Here is a 26,246-nt window from a genome sequence, read left to right as displayed (position 1 = left end):
GCCAAGATCATGCCATTGCACTCCAGCCTGGACACAACAGAGTGAGACTCTGTCTCAAATTAAAAAAAAAAATAAATGAATAAATAAAAAATAAAGAAAGAAAGATGGATATAAAGAGTTATCGTCTGAAAAAGGGTTTGGGGCAAACATAAGCAAGCATTGCTCACTGTAGGATCCAATGCACAGGCAGAAGTATCTCCTGTTCTCATTACCCACGACCAAGAGGTGCATTTGGGTTAGGGCATAGCTGCATGTGCCTCAGAGCTGTGCTCCAGAAGAGGAACTCCCATGCCTGTATTTTCCCCTTTTATGGAGCAAGTATGAGAATGACCTTGTCCAAAAGAGACATTGTGATGTCAGCCATCAGGTAGCCTGAGAATAAGAGGCAGCTATTGAGGGGAGTGTTGGTAAACACTACCTGCCCAGCATCTGGAGACTTTAGGTGCTCAGGAGAAGTTTAATTTTTGCACAACCCCTCCTGCTAAAAGGAAAAACAAAAAAAAACCCAAAAAAACCTGAAACCCTTGTTAGTCCAAAGTCAGGCAATTTGAGCCTCTGAGTTCAGCCTTTAAACAGTTAAGTTGCTTGTGTTCATGAGTAGAAGACATTCCTTGTACCCAAGGAACTATCTAGATTTTCCTCACAGTCTAAAGTGAGTGACTTTCATGTCCTCCAATAATCACAGGACATGTGTGACACATGCTGCACATTTAAAAGCTTTCCTGAGGTCTGCTTTTTTTTGTATCTAGTCATGCATAGCAGATTTCACAGGTGAAAACAATGCTAAGGGCCCTACTTCTCTTCATGGAGATGGCAAAAATGCTTAAAGAACTAGATGATTCATGTATGAAGTAGGCTACATATAAGAGAGGTGGGCTTGTGGCATTCAAATTCAAAGTCCACCTGTGGGCTGAAGGCCACTCATTGCAATGCCCTCTACACCAAGCTTATGGTTGAGCTCTGGGCTCCTGAAGAAATTGCGCAGAACCGTCTATGTAGATTTACAAAGTGAATTGAGTTCCTCACTTCATTTGGCAAGAATGGTGAATTTCCCACAGTTAGCATGTACCTGTGGTTCCAAAGTGAACTATCTGCTGCCATTTTTGAAAATTATAAAAGCAACACTGAAGCAGTTTAAATCAATCCAGATTTTTAGCTAAGCAGTTCAAATTTTCTTCCTTATCAGTTAAGCTCATATCAGCCTTATTTTTCAACCATGAATTTTACCTAAATACTGATTTAGAGGCCTGAGTCTGCTTTATTGAGATCACTTGAGAACTTCTTGTCCATGTCTCTGCTTGGCTACTCCTTTCTCTAAGAAGCCTACCTGGTGCTTGTCAGTTCTGGATTACATGCTCCTTCTACGTGGCCCCCTGGATTGACTTCTATTTGTCAAAATATAATTTTCAACAAGTTAAAAACATGACTTATACGAAATAGATCAAACACAGGCTTAAAAAAATATTTATTTCATCAATTAAAGAATTAGCCAGTAAAATGGTAAAGTTGACTTAAGGAGCATTTGAGAAATAGGGGTTTATATATCCCATCAAGAAATGCATTTTTAAAAATCTTACAATAAGATTTGTATCTTACTAGGTTAGATACAAAATTGGTTAATTTCTTACAAGGTAATAAATAGTAAGATTTTATCTTTTCTATAGAACAGAAATGATTTTACTTGTATTAGAAATGGACAAGAATAATTGGCACTGTTATCAATTTTTTGGTGTTTTGTTTTGTTTTGGGTTTTGGGTTTTGGTGTTTTGACCCACCGTCTCTGTCACCCAGGCTAAAGTGAGGTGCCATGATGATAGCTCACCGTAGCCTCGAACTCCTGGGCTCAAGAGACCCTCCCGCTCTAGCCTCCTAATTAGCTGGGACTACAGCCACATGCCACCATGCCCAGCTAATTTTTGTATTTTTTTTGTAGATACAGGATCTCTCTGTTACCCAGGCTGGTTGCCAACTCCTAGCCTCAAGCAATCTGCCCATCTTGGCCTCTCAAAGTGCTGGGATGACAGGCATGAGCCACTACACGGGGCCTTTGTTATCAGTTTTTAATTAAGTAACATTTGCCTTTACAAAGTTCTGAAATATCCGAACCAATAATGAATAGTAAGTCCAACAAAGGTACACAGTCCTAGATAATGCATGAATCCTTGCATGAGTCTGCTACTACACAGCACTACACAGCACCCTACTAAAAGGACATCCATCAGTCCCTTTTGCCTATTTCCAAGCCTTCGGATAACGTTTGGATAATTATCCAAGTTTTTGGATCATTGTTCTTAACACTATATAATGTTATATTATTTTCCTGAATGGATCCTGACTTACTGGCCTAATGAGTGGAGAATAGTAATCCTCATATTGACATATAAATACCGGGTGATGTGTTAGGCTCACTTGTTAGCTAAATAAATGACTCTCGTACCACTAACTTATTGGATTCAAATTTGCTCTTTGGCAGAATTTTAAATTATCACATGTCACAGACCTTTAAGTTGCCTAGGACCTGTCGAAGCTGTAAATATTAAATCATTAAAATAACTAGTATAATAACAGTAGTTACAGTTTGTTGATCCATACAATGTCCCTGGCACTCTGCTCAACTCTTCATATACATTATTCCTTTTAATTCTCCCACGGGTTATGGGGTATTTGTTCTAGGCAAGGTTCTTAGTGGCAAATAATACACCCTAGTCTGACTAGACCAGAAGGGTCTCCGTAGCTCATGGAACTGAGACCAGAGGGTCTTGGTAGCTCATGGAAGTAGCTAGTGAGTGACTCTAACATATTTTAAACTGAAGACCCAAGCTTGGGAAAGAACTAAAGGAAGCCAAGTATACCTAAGACCATGCTAAGGATGCCATAGCTGGTGTCATCAGCATTGGGCACCACCACTGTAGCTCTGTGAATCACTCTTACCTACCTGTGGTGGTCAGCATCTGATAGAACATGCGTAGGTCCCATGCCCATGCTACAGCCGCCGGGGTCTGGGAAGACAGAATGCCTTTCCAGCTCCAGCAGTAAAGTATGAATGAGATTAGCATATCATCCCCTCTCTGGCTTCTATAATAAATAACAATTTACCATTCGGGAAGCTGGATCACCAAAATGACAAATGGCTCCCACAACATTATTATCCCCGTTTTATGCCTGTAGGGATAAGGACATATGTATAATGAGTGGTGGAACTCAGTTGTCAACCCTCTGGTCTGTCTGAACCCAAAGCCCACCCTCTTTCCACCATACCACATTTCCTCATTATATACAATTATTTTGTACCTCAGTTGATTCTTTGAAAATTTTGATCTATGTAATGCTTGTAACTTTTAAAAAGCCATTTTTTAAAATGTCCATGTATAATCACAGAGGTTTTCCTTTAAATAAAGAATTTAGCTTGAGCATTAAAATTTATTTGTATAATTATACCGAGCTTTTTTTTTTTTTTTTTTTTTTTTTGAGGCTGAGTTTCACTCTGTCGCCCAGGCCAAAGTGTAGTGGTGCAATCTTGGCTCACTGCAGCCTCTGCCTCCCTGGTTCTCCTGCCTCAACCTCCCGAGTAGCTGGGACTACAGGAGTGTGCCACCATGCCTGGCTAATTTTTTGTATTTTTAATAGAGATGGGGTTTCACCATGTTGACCAGGCTGGTCTTAAACTCCTGACCTCAGGTGATCCGCCCACCTTGGCCTCCCAAAACGCTGGTAGTGTAGGAATGAGCCACTGCTCCTGGCCTATACTGAGCTTTTCAGGAACTTACTGATAATGTACATGCAGATGTACATGTACCATAAATAATGGCATTGCCTGGGATCGCTCTGAGGGAATTGGCCAGAAACATTTCGTGTGTGTGTGTGTGTGTGTGTGTGGTGAATATATATCTATGTAAACAGCTTTGTATTTTTGTATAAAGCAGCATTCCATTCTTGCTTTCTGGAAGGCACAGCCACCCCAGTATCTGGTCCAGGCACCCTTCAAGAGTAATGGAATGCGATTATAAATACTTTGGGCACTTAGTTGGTACACAGCTGGTATGCTTGTTGACATGTTGTTATGGAAATTAGATAATTATGCCAATGGGTAATACTTTGCATGTGACACTGCACGTGTGTATGTGTGTATTTGCGGAGAGAAGCCATGAAGTGAGTTCTTCTGGTTTCTATTCTTGACCTGCCAACTGAGTGAGTCACTGCTGAGTATCTCTTTAGTCAACATAAACCCTTAGTGCCCTAGTATACGACCTTCCTGTAGAATGCCCAGGAGCTCAGGTAAAAGCTACTGTACAGGCATCTGAATGTTCAGAGCTCTCAATTTTTTATCTTCAAAAGGTATGGCTGGATGTGGTGGCTCATGCCTGTAATCCCAGCACTTTGGGAGGCCAAGGGGCAGATCACTTGAGGTCAGGAGTTCGAGACCAACCTGGCCAACATGGTGAAACCCCATCTCTACTAAAAATACAAAATGTTAGCCAGGTGTGATGGCACACATCTGTGATTCCAGCCGCTCAGGAGGCTGAGGCAAGAGAATCACTTGAGCTCAGGAGGCAGAGGTTGCAGTGAGCCGAGATCATGCCACTGAACTGCAATCTGGCTGACCGAGTGAGATTCTGCCTCAAAAAAAAAAAAAAACAGAAAAGGTAGTGTAATTATTTAAGTCCCATATCACTTTGAGAAAGGACATTTGTCCAGTTTATCATCAAAGAAAGGGAAGGTTTTATAGGTCAGAGTTTGGGGCAAAAACATGTTTAAAATGAAAGCAAACTGCATGCACTTTGGCTATGGAAGAATAGGGCTTGAGGAAAAGAACTTAAAAAGTAAGGATCAATATTCCCCCACCCAGCATTAATAATTTTGACCTATCATAGTGAGGGACTTTTTGAAAATCTGTTCTTTTATATACTTTATATGAAAAGCTCCATTTGTTGTCATGGCTTTCTTAAATATGAATAAAAAAGAGATGGGAAATTTGCTTATTGTGCAGTATCATAGCCTATCTTCACTAAGGTATATTTAGGAGGACATACAGTGATAAGAGTAGTTGCATTGTATGGCAGTGTGAAATAGACTAGTGATATATGAATGACATTCTCATTGCAAAAGAAATAAGCTGTTTGAATGAATACGGAATAAACAAGGAACTAACTTGCCTAAGTAGCCTCCTAAACAGTTCAGTTTCTTTTTAGTCCATTTCTATGTATTTCATATATGCAGAATGCATATGTGCTGTCTCTAGTGTAAGCTCTCACTAGCATAAATCATGTCACTCCATAAGCAGTGTTCTGCAACTCATGTTTTCATGTTGAATCGTGTATCTAAAGAGTCACATTTCTTAATCCTTCCTTTATGTCTTCTGGAGATTGCATCTTATTTTAGTAGCTCTTCCTCATGCCCATTTGGCTATTTCATTTTATTTTAAAACTGAGGGCCTAAGTGTTCATCCATGAACACTTTAGCAAAGCAATCATTTAGAAAATGGTTGATTGCCTGCTGGCCTGGAGGTGGGCTAAAGAGAGTGACTGGCTTGGTCAGAGGTCTGAGCCATCACCTGTTTGGCCTCCCATAGGTGCTCCTTTGAGCTTCAACTCTCTTTGGCCCCTCCCACTTCCTGCCCCAGCGTTGTCTTCACTGCTTGTTCTCATTCTCTTTGTGCTTCCCAGGGGACAACAGTGGTGCTCAGGTAAGAGGAAGGGGCCCGGGGGGGATGTAGGGATTACTAAGAATATTTGTCTTTTTAGTATGTGACAGGGTCAGGGACTGGGCAGTGCCTAAATGTGAAAGTACAGGCAATTGAAATGAGAAATAACTGCTAATTTTTTTACTAATTCGGTTCAGTGGAGTCAAAAGAAAACTGGTTTTGGTGCTTTGGAAAATTGTTCAAGCATCAGTTAATAGTCAAAACTGGTCGATTGCCTAGATCTACCTTATCTTCCAAATAAAAGTATATAGAACAAAAAAATTTGCCTAAAAGGTGTGGTTAATTTTTTTTAATAGACCTTATTTTTAGAGCTCACAGTAGAACTGAGTAGGAGGTATGCAGTTAATTTTTGAACATTCAGGGCCTAATTCTCTAGTATGTGTATTAGCTAAATTCATTTTCTTCTTTTTGCTTTCTATCGTATTTTCCTCCTCACTGATTTTTGGCCTTTCTGTAGCACCTGAAGATGAACAGGGGAGAGAAAAAAGTGGGATTCCTTTAAAAAAAAATTAATTTAATTTTTAGTTTTTAATTTTTTTTGAGACAAAATCTCGCTGTGTTGCCCAGGCTGGAGTGCAATGGTGCAATCTCAGCTCACTGCAACCTCCGCCTCCCAGGTTCAAGCAATTCTCCTGCCTCAGCCTCTCAAGTAGCTGGGATTACAGGTGTGTGCCACCATGCCCAACTAACTTTTTGTATTTTTAGTAGAGACAAGGTTTTGCCATGTTGGTCAGGCTGGTCTCAAACTCCTGACCTCAAGTGATCCTCCTGCCTCAGCCTCCCAAACTGCTGGGATTACAGGTGTGAACCACCATGCCCAGCCATTATTTTTGAGACTGAGTTTCACTCTTGTTGCCCAGGCTGGAGTGCAATGGCACAATCTCGGCTCACTGCAACTTCTGCCTCCAGGGTTCTAGTGATTTTCCTGCCTCAGCCTCCCAAGTAGTTGGGATTACAGGTATGCACCACCATGCCTGGCTAATTTTTTGTATTTAGTAGAGACGGGGTTTCACCATGTTGGTCAGACTGGTCTCGAACTCATGACTTCAGATGATCCACCCACCTCAGCCTCCCAAAGTGCTGAGATTACAGGCATGAGCCACCATGCCCGGCCCATTTTTTTGTTTTGTTTTGTTTTTTCAATTACAATGGACTCACATCTTACATGAGGGATTAGGCTCTTAAGGAAGACCACGAGGTCAAAGTGCAGTGAAAATTACTCTTGAAAATTTTTTAATGAGCCATAAGACCTAGGATACACCAAGTTTTTGTTGTTTTTGTTTGTTTGGGGCTATTTCTTTTCTTCCAGCATTGAAACAGACATAAGTTTCTTCAACTGAGCACTGGTTGAAATAATTGATCGGCACTTAGGGGCAGGAAAATAAGTGTCTTTAACCACTAGACTCATATTCTGTGTGGGGAGATCAGGACCAGTTATACAATTTGCCAGGTCCAGTGCAAAATGAAAATGCAAGGCCCCTCTTTCAAAAAGCACAATATTAAGAATCTCAACATAACAGCAGCAAAGTGTTAAACCAAGCACAGGGCTCTTCCAAGGGTGGGACCTTGTGCGACTGCCCAGACTGCACGCCCATGAAGCCAGCCGTGGGAAAGAAGTTTGGAACATAATGAGAAGCTCAGAAACTCTGATCAACACAGGAAGAGAAGCCTCAAACTCCCATGGAGAGAAATAGGGGACAAGATCACTGGAAGTAATTCAGTTATTCTCTTGTGTTCCTCATATTCTGTCCTAGATGAGTCCCGTATAGCTAAATTTGCATTACATTAAATCAGTACAAGATGCAACTCCACTAGAAAAGTTATAAGGCTGAGAGGTTGCAAATCCAACTGTAAGTACATTTTTGGATTTTGGGCCATGATTTATTATAATTTAAAACTCAGATTTCAAATGTGTAAAAAGAAAATGAGTATTTCTATTTCTTCATAGAACAAAAATTTTGATCTGCCCTTAGTCTTTTGCCAAGAGTGATAGACCACATTTGGTCTACCGTGTAATTTATAGGGAGAAAACAAACTGTATTACTGTCAGTTCTCCAAGTGGTTCAAAAAAGGTAAGTTGGAAAAACTACGTGTAATAATATGTCTTCTTCAAATAAAATGCTACTTGTTTTACTTGCTAAAGAGGTTGCCTTTTCAGACTTTGGGTTGTTTGTTTGTTTGTTTGTTTGTTCTCAGAAAGTCATGAACATAACCTGAGCAGGGAAGATTTTATGTTATGACTGTCTGAGCCCTCTGAGCAACAATGTGATACAAGGCTCATTTTTGAGGGAACTGCTTTATATTTTACAGCACTCCATTTTTTCAGTGTTGTTTTTGTTTTGAAATAGAGTCTTGCTCTGTCGGCCAGGCTGGAGTGCAGTGGCGTGATCTTGGCTCACTGCAACCTCCACCTCCCAGGTTCAAACGATTCTCCTGCCTCAGCCTCTACAGTAGCTGGGATTACAGGCGCATGCCACCACACCCAGCTAATTTTTTGTATTTTTAGTAGAGACGGGATTTCACCATGTTAGCCAGGATGGTTCATCTCCTGACCTTGTGATCCACCCGCCTCGGCCTCCCAAAGTGCTTGGATTACAGGCCTGAGCCACCACACCTGGCCCAAAGTGCTTTTATACACAAGTCAGGCCAAGGGCAGTTGGTCAGGTAATTCACCAAAGGGTTTTCAGATAGCAAGTTATTGAACATTAAAGTAACAGAAGATAGTATTTCCAGCATCATTTCTTATCTCAGCTTGGGTTTCTGATGTTACCCCCACCACTTCCACATCAAGGCTTGTACCCCAGCACATGTTGAAACTTGCTTTGACAAAAGCTGCTTCCTGGTGGCTTTGAGAGCTACGTATCTGAACTTCAAAAGAAGTGTCATGCCTAAGGTCAGGCAGCTGGTCACTCAGGTATAAGGGACAACTACCCTGACTCATGGTCACCTGCTTCAACTTATGTCATAGCACAAAACAATACTTAAATCCTTACAAAGCTAACAAAGGAAGTAATGTTGCCATGTGTCATTGTCACAGAGTTACCAGAAGTTTGGGGGATTTGGGTGTTCATCTTTCTATTGTGGAGCTTTTAAGGTGGTGATGGCAGTTGTGTGGTGGCTGTCATTTGGCAAGAATTGAAATTGGAGGCTTCTGTCATCCTGATTATTTATCCAACAAATGACATAAACAAGGGTATGTTTGTAGGGAAGAACTCCGGTGGGGACAGCACCTTCTATTTAATCTCTGAACCTGTATTATTAGGTTGTATATTTTAGGAGAAGAGAGGAAAGTGGCAAAAGGAGGCACAGATACAAATTTATACAGATCACCAGCTAAGTTTGGCCACAGTGGTTTGCCAAATAGTTTCAATAGCTAATACTTATTGAGTGCTTATTGTGTACCCAGCTAAGCACTTCACAAGCTTTATTTCACTTTATCCTCACAATAACCCAATGAAATAGCTATCATTGTTATCCCCAGAGACCACGATCTCATGATAGTGAATGTCAGAGCCAGGATTGGAAAAACAGAGAAGTCTGTGTTGTAATTACTAAACAACTGACTTTCTACCCTGCTTTAAAATGTTGCCTGTTGTTTGTTGTTGTTGCTGTTGTTGTTGTTTTTGAACGGTGGTGGCCAATTTGCCTCCATAATCCAGACATAATTTCGGCACTAAACAGAAATACTTTAGTCTATACAAACTTCATGTAAGTAGCTCCTGCATGAAACTATTTCCCAAGTAATACAGCACCGATTTACACCTGGCAGAGGGCATGGTTTTGATGTGAGCAGTTGGGGGAAGCTTGTTTCTCTACACCCTCAAGCACGCCCACAGCAGGAGCTGAGCAGCAGGCCAGACGGCACAGAGCCCTCCTGGGACTGGTTATTTACATTAACCAAGGTCGAAATTTCTCCAGGAGATAGGTGCTGCCAAGAACCCCAGAGGAAGTAAGACGCTTTATCTTTTGCACGCACACCAAGTCTTCAGAGGGCCTGGATGGGTGTGACTCCCAGGAGCTAATAGTCCTGTGCAGGTGCAAATCTGAACCCGTGTTTATGTGGAGGTGTAGACGCAACTGGAGAAGACGCGATTAGTCGCTGACGTCCGTGGGAAAGCCCAGCAGCAGCGTTGTTAGTTGGGTTGTCTCTGTAAGTCTGGACAGTGTTGTGGTGGGCACCCAGTTTGGATCGCCCCGTCTAGACAGGGGTGTACGGGCACTCAATGTTCCACGCGCGGCTGGGAGCTCGCAGTGCAGTCCACGCCGGTGCCCCCGAAACCCCAGGTGATCCGTTCCGCGCTCCGCTGGAGGTTCGGCCGGCGGCTTCTCCCCGCCCCCAGAGCCCCTGCTTGGCCCCCCTACCCCAGCACCCCCGCATGGCCCCGCCCCCAGTGCACCGTCAAGCCCCGCCCCCAACGCCCGGCGCTCCCGTCGGTGCGGCGGCCTCAGTTCCGTAAACACTGCTCTCCCCGCCCCCGGCAGCCCGGACCGCACCACTTGCCGGGCGGGGAGACCGTGCCGTCTCCCATCCGAAACACCCTCCCATCCGAGCTATCCTCAGCCTCTCTGGTTTAAACATGACGAAGACTGTTTCTCTAATAGGTTCAGTCTGTGAGCGCTCGGCTATCGGAGCCTGCAGGGCCCTGGATCCCCTTGCCCCGTCGCGCCGTCGTCCCCTCGCTATCCGGTTTTGTGATGGCCGCGCCGTGGCTGCCTCCCTAGAGTCCCTCAGGGCCCTTTAAATACCGCGTTGCGGCGGGGACGCTGGGGTTGGGGGGGGTTGTTGGACTGGTGAGTTTTCGAGGTGATAGTGCTGTGCTCGGTGAGGGGACGCCCAGAGAGCCCTCACGCGGGATCACTCCGTCGCCGTTCTCCTCTTGTCTACGTGCTGGACCCGGTGCGTATCCTTCACGGGGAAGGCGTTGCCGGCTCGGAGGTGACCGGCCGGGGCCAACGGAGGGGACACTGCTGCAGCCTGAAGGCTCCTCCGCCCTATCTCGGAACTCCATGCTGGGACGGCGTGGCAGGGGCCATCAAGCTCGTCTCCTAGTTCTTGTCTCACCACTCCACGTCCCCTTGTTTGACCTCGAACTGCCGTCCCGCGTGGGAGCGGGGAGCGGGGCACCGAGTGGCCGCCCCGCGTGTCGGGGTGGACACAGACTTCGGGTCCTGGAGGCCGCTTCGCCGCTGTTTAAATCCTGCTGGACAGGTACCAGCGGCATCCGGCCATCAGGCACCCCCTTTCCCCGCACCCCCCGGCCGGGCTGGAGTGGGGAACTGAGCCAGGGTAGAGGCCGGGCGGGCCCGGCAGCGTGTGTTTGGAGCTTGTTGCCGTGGTTTCCCCGGCACTTGGCTTTGCCTCCGCCGTCCCCTCCCCCAAGGGTTTGTTTTGACAGGAAACGTGGTGCTGCTGGAGGGGAGGGGCGGCCAGAGGACGTGGGCGAGGTCGTGCAGACTGCTGCTGCGTCCCCTTGCTGGGACCTTTGGTTAAGGGGAAGAGGTGGAGAAATGCCGATTGGGCCTGGGCTGGAACGCTGAACCCTCAGGGGTTGCTTGTGCTTCCCAAAGCTGCTACTGTAGGTGGCACCAGTGGGGGTAATAGCAATGATTTAAGGTGGCACATGGATGAACATAGCTACTTGTTTTCGTTACTATTAAGAAAATCTGTTCCATTAAGTAAGCAGTTTCACAATGACAAAGTTTCCTTTTAAAATAAATACATTTAAATGCAAAAATCTAGCTAAGATAAAGAGACACGGTTAGTAAATTATAGTATAGGTAAGGAGGGAGATGTAGAAATAGTCATAAAGAGTGGTACTCAAATGACTGCAGTTTGGGAAAATCTTACATGGTTGTCCTGCTACCTTAACTGTGAAGAAACTGAACAAGTTGTCCTTGTCCCCAGTGGGTGTCTCAGCACCCATGGTCACCAGCCCAGTCAGGGACCTTGCTCTTCTTACCTGCCAACGGATAATGAGTTTATCTCAGTGGTTCCCACTTGAGGAGGCTCCCTTCTGTGGTCCTTTTCCTTTCTTCTCTAGGGATTTCATGCATCACCCTGACAGCCAGTGGAAGTTGCCTGATTTGAAGAGGCCCAGGGCCGAAGACACCCAGTCATGTGTGGAAGCAGCTTCAATGCCATTTTGTGAGAGGTTGAGGGCCCCAGAGGGGGAAGCACAGGTATTAACAGAAAACAGACCAGCAAGTGTGGGAGGAGTGCTTTCAAATATGAAAAGTGCCTAGGAATCCTTCTCCCTGATGCTGTAATGCCATGTGTAACGTGAACATCTGCTTTGTAGACAGTGACTGGCTTGTTGACTTTTATCTAGCTCTTTGTTGGTTCTAACTTGATGAAGACCAGTATTGTCTAGATGAATGGTGTAGGCCCCTATCCCTCTGCTCCATGGTTTTTGCTTTGCTGTGGATGAATAACTTTATTCTGCTCTATGGTTTTTGCTTTGCTGTGGATGAATAACTTTAGCACTGCTATTTGAGACTGATTCTAAAGCAGCATTTTGCAGAAGATGGAAATTTTTCACATCATCTGCAACTTTTTTCTTCAGAGCCCAGACTTAGTCCTCTGACTCCCTTCCCTTTACTACACATATGCGAAGGCTTGTCCTTGCATCTGACCTTGATCTGGTCTTAAAGGATGGTACCCACTAGATGTTTCTTGAAGTTTCTTTTTTGCATGAGCTAACCTTAACTGGATGGGTTCCATTCCTCAAGGCCCTGCTGGAGTGAATATTTCACTCCAAAATGTTTATGACTGTAAGCAGTTAACCTTTTTGCTAAAGTGGGGTTTAACTAGGGATTTTGTGGTGCATAAAGAATGGCTCCCTCCTAGAGGATTTTCTATCACTGTAGCGGGGTGGTGGAGAATTGTTTTGGGTGACGAACTCCTTCAGTGATGCCCTTCACAGAATGGCACTTGAGCAGCCATACCAGGATAAGATCAGCTTGCTACCACGTGTGCAAGGGTCCACATGGTGATGGGTAGATCGATTTGGCAGTGGGAGTGGAAAGAGTGAGCAGCACACCAAATTTTCTCCAGCCATCCTGGAGTGGTAGAGAGCATGGGTTTCAGGGATCTGCTTCCTGGATTTGAGTTGTGCCTCTACACTGCTGTGAACCACTGGGCAAGTAATGCAACCTCTCTGGGCCTCAGGATCTTACGATAAAATTGGGATAATAATGATACCTTAGCTAACAAGGTTATAATGAGGATTCAAGGAGATAAAATATATAAAGAACGTATCAGAGAGCAGTTATTGATTGCTTATTATTGAGGTAGTAATAAGCACTCAGTGACTGTTAGCTGTAATTGTTATTATTTGCTACACGTGAGTTTCTTTAAGCTCCTGGAACTGTGGGTCTTTGCTAGTTTGAATTTTCGGTGTCTTGCAAATGCATTGAAGTAGGCACTGGGAATTGGAGAGGAGAGTCACAGCTTCCACCAGCAGCTTAAAATCTAGTGGGAGACAGATATGCACACAAGTGTAGTACTGTAAGTGACTGCATAATGGGAATATGAGTAATGTGAGTGAGGCAGAAAAGAAGGAAAACTCAAGGTGTCTTATGAATAGGAGTATGGCGTAATTAGTTCATGCAACTATATTCATTGAGCTCCTGCTCTAGCCCAGGCAGTGTTCGAAGCTCTAGCTGGCTCATTTAGATGCAGTGAGTGTAGCTATCAGGGAAGGTTACTTCGAAGTTGGTGACATTAAATTTCAAATCTGAATGACAACGGGGAGCCAACCGCAAGGAGATCAGGGAGAGGAACATTTAAAGGGGAGAGAATAGCAGGTGTGAGTGCCCTGAAATAGGAAGTTTGGCGTGTCTGAGGAACCCAAAGAAGATCATGAGGGGTTAGTGGGAGAGCACTACAGAATGAGGTGGGCAGAGTTAAGATCATAGAGGGTCGTAAACCATGGCCCAGAGACTTAGGAAAAGGGAACCCACCTAGGGATGAACTCTTAAAAAGGATTATCTGTTTTGCCTGTTCTGGAGGGCTCTGGCCTATTTCCTGTTTGATTATTTAGGCACTGTTCAAGAAGGACATCAGGACAAGTTTGACTGTCTAGAGGAGTTCTTGTAATAGAGTGGTATTTAAGCTATCGCAGCGGTGGGCACAATCAAAATTTCAAAACTGCAAGAGGTTGGACTGTTCTGAATTTGAATCTTGAAGTTTCAGTTCAGCCCATCATCTTTTAATCTTTTTTTTGGAAATACTTTCAAACTTACAGATAAAGTTTTGAGAATAATACAAGGAATACCCTGTTGTGCACCTTTTGCTCAGATGCGCCTGTTAGCATTTTGCCCTATGTGCGTTATTATTTTTTCTCTTTCTCTTTCATTTGAATCGTTTGGGAAAAAGTTGTATTATGTCATGGCCCTTTATTCCTAAATAGAAAAGCACAGTGCGTTTCACCTTCAGTATATTTAACATTGGACAATAGACAATAGATTCAAATATTGTTAACAGTGTTATTGATTGACCGATACTGTCCTTTACAGCATTTTTGCTTCAGTACTGGATCCACTCTAGGATCACCTATTGCACTCAGTTATCAAGTATTTTTTTTTTTTTTTTTTCATCTGGAACATATTCTCAACCTTTCCTTGTTTTTTATGACATTACGTTTTCGGAACTTGTAACTTCTTTTGTAAGAATAAAATAATAGTTGACATCCGTCAGGCACTTACTAGGAGCTTAAGCACTTGACAGATACTATTTCAGTTAATCTTCACAACACTTCTACAAGGTGGATACTATTATTGTCTCCATTTTACAAATGGTAAGTTCTCTGTTTTTAGTCAGTAAATAATCAAGAGGAGCCAGGATTGAGAACCCAGTCCACCTAGCTCCAGAGGCAATGTTCTTAACGACTTCAGTGACGTGTATTATCATCAGTGTATCTTTGCAATCCTGAACCAGTGCAGAACTATTTGCAGATAGAGTTGCTGCAGAAAGGAAATAAGGAAGTAAAGCTGGACACAAGCTGAGGAATCACAAGCAAATTAAAAACCAATCTCCTCTCTATCTATAGTGAAATACAGCACTGGCCCCTTCAAATCCTTGTACCCATTCACACCTCTTGAATGTCAGTAGTCTTACTACCATTCATTTATTCAACAATAAATATTTGAATGCTTGCTGCATTCCAGTGATTGGTCTCAGAAGAAATGACATAATATTGTATTTATTATCACAAAGTGATGGAATAATACAATAAAAATGTGAATATGACAGTACTTAATTTTCTTTGAATAGTGACCTGCTATCGTGTTGGAGGCTTTGCTTGGAGTCATCTTCAGTCTTTTCTGTTGACTTTACCTTTGACCACTGATTAAATTCTCCAGGTATGATGAGATGTGATGTTTCTGAAACGTTGTTTGATTTACTTGTGAGTTGCAGTGGCAAAAGTTAGGTAGATCTAAGTTTGCATAAGGCGTATTACCTTTCTTAAAGAAACAGCCTGGTTTCATAATCATCAGTCTAAGGGAGAATCCAAAATAGTTTTTAAAGTAGTCTAAATATCCTCAGTGCCTTTTGAATCAAGTAGCTTTGTCCCCAGGTGACTTACTTGGAAACTCAAGACCGAGAAAGGTAAGAGCAGGTATGAAGGAACTTGCGGAAGAACATTCACACAGTGATGGGCCATTCACTCTTGGCTTTTGTCTGTCCAACAAGTGCCAAGAGTTCTGTTCCATGTTAACTACCAGCCTTGTTTGTCTGTTGAAGAACATGGTGTTATCCTGACCTAAAACTGTTCTTCCTTCCAGAGTGTTGAAGTCCTGAGGCAATGATATTAACAAGAAAAAGCAAATAATAGAAAACATTTGTATACTGTTTACTGTGTCAGTGACTGCTCCAAACACTCTGCATGTATTGAGTACCTGAAATCTCACACCAACCCTATGAATTAGGTATTCTTCATAAGCCTGTATGAGGAAACAGACAATTTTTTAATAGAGTAATAATGGACATTTTGGCTTCAAATACAGGCTTCTGCTTGGATACACTAAGGCCCAGTTGTAATGTGGAGGCATATACCCACTAAACAAGAGTTTCTAAACATTTTGAAGCTTTTAAATTTTCCATTGCAGCCCCTGTGTCAGGAACTCTACCTCCAGTGAATTGCTGGAAGAAAGTATAGTTGCAAGTATAGTTACACATTATTAAGCATGCCTGGCAGAAGCACATTTAATTTCCCAGAACTTCTAGTGATGCCTCATGGAACTCTGGGTTTGGAGCATCTTATATTCCTAGCTGAGGGAAACCTTGTAACTGGCCCAACCTCTCACAAAAGTGTGCATAAAGTCACACGGCACATTAATGACGAACCCAGGTCACAAACCCTGGACTCCTGACTCCCAATTATTTTAATCTTTGCACTTTTCTGCCTTGTTAAATACAATTAAGAAACCAAGTGTGCTATCCAGCTAAAGTAGAAAAATGAAATGGACAGTTAAAACTCTTAAGCTAGTTCATAAATTCTCATGGCTGGAAGCTCTTATTCACTTTCACTTGGAAAAGCAGCCAGAGCTCATTTGAGGCAACTGTAGTAGAGAAAAATTAAGAGCAGAGCATGCATAGCACAGTTGTTATATTACAGGGGAATAACTGGGGGAAAAAGAAACGACTTCAAGTGGAAACAAACTTTAAGATATTCAAATAAGAGCATGACAAGGAACTGGGAATTTTGACGTTTAATAAGATAGGCTTAAGCAGTAAATTCTCTGCTCTAGGGCTTGGGCTTTGGCAGTACCAGGCTGGTGAACGTGTCGTGATATCAGCTTGCAAATGTTCTGGTTGAAGCTTACCAAATGAGATTCAGGGATTCTGATTTAGCTGACACTGAATGAATACTTGTCATATACTTGGCACTGGTCGTGGACAAGACACAATCTCTGCTTTATTAAGGAGATTCAGAAGTAGCCATGGGAAGAAAATAACAAGGGACTAATATACAAGGAACTAAGTACTCACCTGGAGATGTAGGAGATGTGCTGCAGACATCCCAAGAGGAGTGCTATTCACTTTGGCTAAAAGCAAGGCCTCCTGGAGAAGGTAGCATTTGCAAGAAATGCCAACAGTGGGACATCAAATGTTGGCAAAGAGAGAAAGCAAACTAGAACATTGATGCAGGGTCTCTTTGTGCAGGTGCTACCTTTTTACCCACACTTCAGTGACACAAAATGCCCTTCAATGGCGAGAAGCAGTGTGTGGGAGAGGACCAGCCAAGCGATTCTGATTCTTCCCGGTTTTCCGAAAGCATGGCTTCGCTCAGTGACTATGAGTGCTCCAGGCAGAGCTTTACAAGTGACTCCTCCAGCAAATCCAGCTCTCCTACTTGTGAGCCAATGGGGGAGCAGGGGTTGAGGGTGGCGGGGCTACTTCTAGATATGTGTTGGATTTGAAAACTCAGAAATGCCTGAGAGCAACAGACTTCCCCTCCTTTCTAGATGCCCCAGAATAGCGCTGCAGAGGCACTGCAGCTTTCCTGGACACATTCTCAGACATAAATAGCCACTAAAGTTTACAACCTGCTGATTTTTATTTTGATCACTGCCTCCGATCTGCTTCGGTCTGACGATAAAGCAGGACTTCAACCTCGTCTGTCTTTTCTCCCAAATGGCAGAAAGCCATTCCTTGAGATTACTTCTTAGATCCCCGCTCAAGGATAAATTCAAATTGGGCTTTTCTGAGTATTCCTGATTTACACTGAAGGAAACTGGTCTTCATTGAAAGGGCAGGAAGGAAGTGAAATAATCTAAAGGGTTTCATGTTGATTTCAAAAAATATTGTGCAAATCACCCCAGGAAGGTACCCACAAGGAGAATTACTACATTAGGGGTGTGAGAAAGAGTTAAAAGAGAGGTCACAGCAAAAGGAGATATCTTTTTCCCGTTTTTGTGTGTAGAAACTAGAGATGTGTAAAGCAGATGTGTTTGCCTTTTTTTTAAATTGGCGCTTTATTTAGTAAGTATAACACCTTTAACTGGCAAAGCAAATGCAGGAAAAAGCAACTAATGTTTAATATGCTGAACTGTCCACTTCTTACAAATTGCTTCATTTGTATTTTAAATTTTTACATTTTTATTTTTTAAAACTTAGAAAATACGTAAGAATAGAGAAAAGAAAACATTGCCTGTGATATCACCCAAAGACGACAGCTGGCAGTGCTTTGCCGTGTCTTTATCCTTCACATAGACATATGTGTGTTTATGTGTGTGGACTCTTCTTGCTTAGTATTATAACTAAAACGTTTACTCATGATTACATGTTTTTGAAACACTGGTGTTATGAATACCTATTACTTCATCAAGTGAATATACGGTAAACTTAACCATTGATTCATCATTGGACGTTTAGTTAGTTTCCTTTTTTTTTTTTTTTTTTTGCTGTTACAAATAGTGCTTTATGAACATCTTAGTTCATGAAGCCTTTCTGGAAAGTCTTTTGGATATCACTGGATTATTGGACCAAAGTATATAAACATTTTTAAAGAGAATCTTGAGTCAGACCTGGCAAAAGAAATTAACAGCAGCCACCCCAGGTTTCTGTGCCTTTTCTCACTCTTTATACTGTATGTGGGGTTGGTACATCTGACACCAGGGTACCTAGACATCCTGAAGAAGGGTTTTACCAATTCTGTGCATCACCTTTCTTTTCTTGCTCCTCTTTCCCTGATCCTCCTCATCTTTTCCTAAATATTAGGTAGCCAGGCGCAGTGGCTCACACCTGTAATCCCAGCACTTTGAGAGGCTGAGGCAGGCGAATCACCTGAGGTCAGGAGTTCAAGACCACCTGGCCAACATGGTAAAACCCCATCTCTACTAAAAATACAAAAATAAGCTGAGCATGGTGGCATGCACCTCTAGTCCCAGCTACTCGGGAGGCTGAGGCAGAAAAATCACTTGAACCTGGGAGGCGAAGGTTGCAGTGAGTCAAGATTGCACCATTGCACTCCAGCCTGGGTGACAGAGCAAGACTCCATCTTGGGAAAAAATAACAAATTAGGTAGTAAAGTATTACCTGTCACTGCTGTTGTTTGACATTATGATTTTAGTTAAAAGCAGCTAAGATTTCCAACAGTGGTTTTAAAAAGACATGATTTATTAGAATAGTTTCTTAGTATAATCTTTAGAAATAACTCAAATTCTTAATTTACTACTTCCTACTGAGAAGTACAATATCCAGCTTCTCAGATTTATTCTATTTTACTTTTAATTATGTAAATCTATTGAGTTCTTACTATTTTCTTCACTTAAATTATCTCATTCAGTCACCTCAGGCCAACCCTGTGAGGAGGAAGGCTATGCCTCAGTGAAATCCATTGATAAATACCAATTGGCAATACTTAGAGTGAACCTAAGCATTTATACTATACTGCCTATACATTTAAAAATTACAGTTTTTGGCTGGGTGCGGTGGCTCACACCTGTAATCCCAGCACTTTGGCCAAGGCAGGTGAATCATCTGAGGTCAGGAGTTCGAGACCAGCCTGGCCAACATGGCAAAACACCATCTCTAATAAAAATACAAAAATTAGCCAGGCGTGGTGACACGTGCCTGTAATCCAGCTACTCGAGAGGCTGAGGCAGGAGAATTGCTTGACCCCAGGAGGTGGAGGTTGCAGTGAGCTGAGATTGCACCACTGCACTCCAGCCTGGCAACAGAGTGAGACTTCATCTCAAATAAATAAATAAATAAATAAATAAATAAATAAATAAAATTCTAAAAATCAGTTATTTCATATTGAGTCTACTTAATGAGACTTCTGAATTATAGAATAAAAATAATTTTATCAATTTCCTATATAATATATATAAGTGCAGGTTTCAGTGGGCACTAAAAATGAGGTAATTTTTTTTTCCTTTTTGACACAGAGTCTCCCACTGTCGCCCAGGCTGGGGTGCAGTGGCGCAATCTCGGCTTACTACAAGCTCCGCCTCCTGGGTTCACGCCATTCTCCTGCCTCAGCCTCCCGAGTAGCTGGGACTACAGGCACCCACCACCACACCCAGCTGATATTTTTCTATTTTTAGTGGAGATGGGGTTTTACCGTGTTAGCCAGGATGATCTCGATCTCCTGACCTCACGATACGCCAGCCTCAGCCTCCCAAAGTGCTGTGATTACAGGCGTGAGCCACTGCACCCGGCCTGGTAATTTAATTTTTGAGAGTAACTTATAATGGGCCTATATTAATAAGATGGTCTCAGAAATATTTGAGACAATGTTATCAAATATGGTAACTGAAGCTATTGAAAGAGTTCTTAAATTTTTGAAGCCTTTATTAAGCGAGGGAATTCACCTATTTTAATATATAGTCTCCTTATAAAACTTTCAAGTCTATACATTCTGATAAATTAAACCTTATCTGCATCAGGAGGCCTCGTTGGATGACAACTTTTCTTCCACAACATTAACTGCCTTTTTTTTTTCTTTCAGCAACAAGCCCTCCAAGAGTTGTAACATTTGACGAAGTGATGGCTGCAACAAGGAACTTATCAAACTTGACTCTTGCTCACGAGATTGCTGTAAATGAGAATTTTCAATTGAAACAAGAGGCCCTCCCAGAAAACAGGTAACCTGGGGACATTTGTTATACGTAAACTGTGCTGAAGATTGTGTGTGTGTGTGTGTGTATGAGAGAGAGAGAGAGAGACATATTCACACTGATTCCTGGAAGTTCTTGTATAATATCCTCAGGGGTAAACGTTTAGTTCTAACACAGTTCTTATACTTGTTTTAAAAAAATTCTGGCTGGGTGTGGTAGCTCACACCTGTAAACCCAGCACTTTGGGAGGTGGAGGCGGGAGGATTCCTTGAAGCCAGGAGTTTGAGACTGGCCTGGGCACCAAAGCAAGACCGCATCTCTACAAAAAATAAAAATAAAAATATTATCCGGCATGGTGGCGTGAGCCTGTAATTACAGCTACCCAAGAGAATGAGTCAAGAACATCATTTGAGCCCAGGAGTTCAGGGACTACAGTGAGCTCTCATCATGCCACTATACTCCAGCCTGGGTGACACAGCAAGACCCGGTCTCAAAAAAAAAAAATAAATAAATAAAAATCCTGTTTGTGACCAGCCTGGCCAACATGGTGAAACCTCATCTCTACTAAAAATACAAAAATTAGCCGGGCATGGTGGCGGGGCATCTGTAATCCCAGCTACTTGGGAGGCTGAGGCAGGAGAATTGCAAGAACCCAGGAGTTGGAGGTTTCAGTGAGCCGAGATTGCACCACTGCACCACAGCCTGGGCGACGGAGTGAGACTCCATCTCAAAAAAAAAAAAAATTCCCCTAGGGTACGTATTACCTATAATCTTTAGAACTCAGTTTATATGTCACTTCCTGAGGGAAACTTTCTGACATTCCTGAACCCCCTAGACTACAATTAATCCCTTTGCTAGAGACACCTGTAGCCCTTGCTGCCTCCCTTTTGTTAAGAGGTCTTATAATTTTGTTTGATGTCCATCTTCCCCACTTGATTGAAATGCGTCATTTATGGAGGAGCTATGTCTGTATTGTTTGTTGCTGTATCCTTATTGTCTAGCATAGTGCCGGACATACAGTATAGGCTCAAGAAATATTTGCAGATTGATTTATTGAAAACTGATATTCAGGTTCTGAAGAATAAATAAATGCACCTGAACGGTCAAAGTGTTAAAAGTAGGCAATCCAGAAATGTCTGGAGATGGGAGTCACAGCTGCAAGAGGCACTTCCTGGTTAACCTCGCCCTCGGACCTCTAGTTGGAGCCACCCCTTTGGATTCTACTTCAGCCTTTTTGGAGTCAGTGGCCCCCAGGTTTCCTGGGACAAAGAGGAGAAGAGGCTTGAGACTATTATTACAGATCAATCATCTTTAGAAGCAAAGTTGGTTCATGGATTGAATTTTCAGCCTCGCAGTACCAATGATAAATCCTGAGGCATTCGATCAATTAAGACAGCTGAGAATATTTGATCCCGTTCAGAACTTTTTCATTTGTTTTAAAGCAGGAAAAGTAAAGGAAGTCAATGTAATAATTTTTCTTCTTTAAAAAGTGGATCATAGTCCTCCTGGGGATGTTGTTCATATAATATGAACATTTTTTAAGCTTGCCATCTATCATGGGTATATCTGTTTGGTTTCCTTTGGTAACTGCGTTTCTCCATGACCCTTGATACCAGCTCTACTGCTGCAACCCTAGGCTAGGCCACCATCATCTCTGGCCTGGACCCTTTCAGTCCTAACTGGTTGCCCTGTCTCCGTTCTTAGCCCCCCAGAGTTCATCTTCCATATCCACACAGTAGCCTTAATGATCTTTTTAAAGAATAAGCTATATTAGATTATTTCTTTGCCAGAAACCCTTCAATGGTTTTCAATTACTCAGAGACTAAAAATCTAAGAGTTTCTGTATGGCCTGGATGGCCCCACTCTCCTGACCCTGTCTCAGTGCTGTCCCTCCTGCTTGCTGTGCTTCAGCCACGCTGGCTTCCTTTCTAACCTCAGGGTTCACCAACCTGGATCTTGTCTCAGAAACTCTGTTCCTCTGACTTCTCCTTTTTGAATGTTCTTTTCCCAGATATTAGGTGTTCAGTAAACTTTTATTGACTAATACAAATGAATTTTTTTTGAGACGGAGTCTCATTTTAAAGTTAAAATTTGTATTTTGTATGAAGTAAAGCAAAAGACAGGGCATATCTGTACTTTAAATTCAAAAGTGGCGGATACAGGCCATAGTGAAGGCACTTTAGGCTCAGACAGACCCTGGAGTTTGAATCCTGGCTTTGCTGAGAGTACCTGAACCTCATGCTTCCCAAGAATAAGGTGGGGGCTACACTACTCACTTCAGATGTATGCTCACTAGTATAAAAGTACCTTGCACATAAATACTTTGATACTATGGAAAATATTAATCTCTCTTACCTTCAGTTTCTGCCATGGCTAGAAAATGTGAGCAAGGGAAACCAAGTACAGAGTTAGGACACATTGCCTTTGTTTATTAAAGTCTTAGCCAGGTGTGGTGGCTCATACCCATAATCCCAGCACTTTGGGAGGCTGAGGCGGGCAGATCACCTGAGATCAGGAGTTCAAGACCAGCCTGCCCAATGTGGTGAAACCATGTCTCTACTAAAAATACAAAAATTAGCTGGGTGTGGTGGTGCACACCTGTAATCCCAGCTACTTGGGAGGCTAAGGCATGAGAATCACTTGGACCTGGGAGGCGGAGGCCACAGTAAGCTGAGATTGCGCCACTGCACTCCAGCCTGGGTGACAGAGTGAAACTCCGTCTCAAAAAAAAAAAAAAAGATACAATTATCAAATTATGAATTCATTCACCATGCATTTGTCAAGCACTCACTATATATCAGGCACTGTGCTAGGCACAGTAGTAAGTACCTACATGAAGGTCTTACGGCCTCTGCTTGGGAAAGGTATATAGCTCTGTGGGAAAACAGCCTCGTCAGTAATTACAGTGGAGGGACGTGGTTTTCTAAAAGCTGTTGCTAAATGGTATAGGAGTGAGGTAGGAATGTGTATTTTAATGTGCACCTATTTTAAGGGATTGACATAAGTGGTGAAGCAAGGTGGCCACTTATTCTATTGTGAGCTCTTCCTCGGAAGGCTTCTATTTCGGCAGTTTGGTCTGGCTAACTTTAAATGGGACACCTAAGCTGAAGTTGGCAGGCATTCAAATGCAAGTGCCCTTGGGGCCAATCTGTTCTATTCCATGCCATGAAATTTCAGCTGGTGAGGAAGAGCAACTTTGCCATCTCATCCCAAAAATGTAGAACAAGTCTAAAGATCTGTATAGAAGGGTAGCGACATAAATTATGAAATCTCTTTAGGACAGAATTTTATGAAGTTATTGAAAGCATTTTCAAGGTCTAGGGGAAACAGGACAGAATGTTAAATGAAAAGTATACATTTTGCATATATGTGCTTAGCTATGTTAAAATAATGCATTCAACAAAAAAAATATTAAAAGATTAATAATGGGATTAAGGACAATTCTGGTTTTGTTTTGTTTTTTTTTTTACATTGTATAAGATTTCTACAGTGAGGATATTTCTTTTATAATCAGGAAAAAATGATGCTTATTTTAAAAAACAATTCATTTTATTGCCATAGTTTGGCTGGTCGAGTGAAGCACATTGTTCATCAGGCCTTCTGGGACGTCTTGGATTCAGAACTAAATGCTGACCCTCCTGAGTTTGAACATGCCATCAAACTGTTTGAAGAAATCAGAGAGGCAAGTTGCTGTGTTGTCTGTGTCAGTTAGCGTCTTACTCCGGGTGGGCTGCTATAACAGACTGGCATAGCCTGGGTGGCTTATAAACAGTAGAAATTCACTTCTCACAGTACTGGAGGCTGGGAAGTCCAAGATCAAAGCACCAGCAGATTTGGCATCTGGTGAGGGCTCACTCCCTGATTCATAGATGGTGCCTTCTTGTTGTGTCCTCACATGGCAGAAAGTGCAGAGAAGCTCTTCAGGGTCTTTTTGTTGTTGTTTTGTTTTGAGACGGAGTCTTACTCTGTTGCCCAGGTTGGGGTGCGGTGGCACAATCTCAGCTAATTTTTAAAATATTTTTAGTAGAGATGGGGTTTCACTTTGTTAGCCAGGATGGTCTTGATCTCCTGACCTCATGATTTGCCCACCTTGGCCTCCCAAAGTGCTTGGGATTACAGGCGTGAGCCACCGCCCCCAGCCTAGGGTCTCTTTTATAAGGGTATAGTTCCATTCATATGGACCTTACCCTTATGACTTAATCACCTCCCAAAGGCCCCACCTTCTAATACCATTCCATTCGGATTGGGTTTCAACATATGAATTTGGGGACAGAGGAAAACACAAATATTGAAAGTATAGCAGTTTTTTTTCCCCCAAAGATTGCTGTATGTCCTTTAGTACTGGCCACTCTTTTTCAAAAAAAGATCAAGTTCACTGACAGGGTTTCCCCCTGCGCCTCCTGGAGTAGAGTGAAGGCTGGGAAAATAGTGCTGTGGACTCAGCTTAGGGTGATGCTAAAGTGTAGAGACTCTAGAGTTAGATTGTCGTCCTGGTTTAGTGATGGGTTCTCTCTTTAAGTCTCTCTTTCCTGAGTACTTCTAGGGTAGTCATAAGAACTAAATGAGGTAACAGTTGTAATGTTAGCTAACATTTACAAGGCACTTGTACTACATTGTTCATTTCTTATCAGAATGCTGTGCAGTAGTTGCTCCTGTTATTCTTACTTATTAAAAAACCAAGTTTTCTGACTCATGCAGGGTCACACAGCTTTGAGGGGTGGAGAGGGACTTGAACTGAGCCACACTGGCTCAGAGCGCAGGCTCCTAAGCATGTGCTGTGTGGATAAGCACAGTGTCCTCTGTTAACTGAATAATCAGTAAATAGGCTGCTCATATATAGTAAATATTCTATGTGTAAAATATACTTAATGGACCCCATGGGATATTTTCATCTATCCTTTTTTAAAGAGTTCTTTTGGAGCCATGATCTGCAACTTGTTCTTTCTTCCCTGAACTTTTACCTGTAGACGTTTTGAAATGTAGCAGATCCTCGCATCCTACTGATTTGTTCAATGTTTTTTCTTTATAATGTTGATAAGCAAAAAGATAGATTCTAGCCAGGCGGTGGCTCACCCTTGTAATCCCAGCACTTTTGGAGGCCCAGGTGGGCGGATCACAATGTCAGGGGATCGAGACCATCCTGGCCAACATGTTAACCCCATCTGTAACTAAAAATACAAAAATTAGCTGGCTATGGTGGTGCACACTTGTAATCCCAGCTACTCAGGAGGCTGAGGCAGGAGAATTGCTTGAACCTGGGAGTTGGAGATTGCAGTGAGCCGAGATCGTGCCACTGCACTGCAGCCTGATGACAGAGCGAGACTCCATCTCAAAAAAAAAGAAAGAAAAAGTAAAAAGATAGATTCCTAGCTGGGGCTGCCGTCTGTGTGAAGGTTGTATGATCTCCCCATGTCTACGGAGCTTTTCTTTGGGTACTCTGGTTTCCTCCCTCATCCCAAAGATATGCATGTTAAGTTCATTGACAAGTCTAAATGGTCTCAGTCTGAGTGAGTGTGGGTGTGTGAGTGAGTGCATCCTGCAGTGGGATGGCATCCTGTCCCGGGCTGGTTCCTGCCTTATGCTCTGAGCTGCCATGGTAGGCTCTGGCCACTTGCATCCCTGAACTGGAGTAAGCAGGATGGAAAATGAATGAATACAAGTTATTGTAACATAAAAATTCATAAAGTATTCGATAATTATACAGATGCACAACAATAAACAATGTGCTATGAAAGTGCTCAGTGAGCCTGTCATCATTATTATTTATTTTTGAACTGTGTGGTGGTAGGTGGTGTTCCTTAACAATTTTTGTTTGCAAACATTTCTTCCCCAATTTAACGTACCACCATGGCAGCTGTCACTCACTGATTCACCAAAAATTGGGTAAATCATTGTCTTGTTTTTATTAATTTTTCTTGTATGTATAGCTCACATTTATCTCAGTGTTTAATATTAGAAGTGTTTGGGGTCTTTATTT

At 42.6% G+C, this 26,246-nt stretch overlaps 1 protein-coding gene across 10 annotated transcripts in view; it reads left to right on the top strand.

Annotated features, from left to right (window-relative positions):
- Positions 1 to 10,392: 10,392 nt before the first annotated feature.
- Positions 10,393 to 26,246, top strand: part of TCP11L2 (t-complex 11 like 2) — a 42,439-nt gene continuing 26,585 nt past the window's right edge. For 3 of the 10 annotated variants that reach the window (XR_004059764.1, XM_030939919.1, XM_030939923.1), the window contains exons 1-5: positions 10,606 to 11,881; positions 14,976 to 15,064; positions 16,869 to 17,060; positions 20,161 to 20,296; positions 23,831 to 23,951. Coding sequence is in view for 9 of the 10 variants with exons in the window: in XM_030939919.1 (XP_030795779.1) it covers positions 16,904 to 17,060; positions 20,161 to 20,296; positions 23,831 to 23,951 (414 nt within the window). In the remaining variant the exon portion in view is untranslated. The other 7 variants (XM_010367516.2, XM_030939920.1, XM_010367517.2 and 4 more) reach the window with 7 other exon arrangements.

Source organism: Rhinopithecus roxellana, chromosome 10, assembly GCF_007565055.1.
Source record: "Rhinopithecus roxellana isolate Shanxi Qingling chromosome 10, ASM756505v1, whole genome shotgun sequence".
Taxonomy (NCBI): domain Eukaryota; kingdom Metazoa; phylum Chordata; class Mammalia; order Primates; family Cercopithecidae; genus Rhinopithecus; species Rhinopithecus roxellana.
The sequence above is the reverse complement of the archived record's forward strand: the minus strand, read 5'-3'. Positions and strand labels throughout refer to the sequence as shown.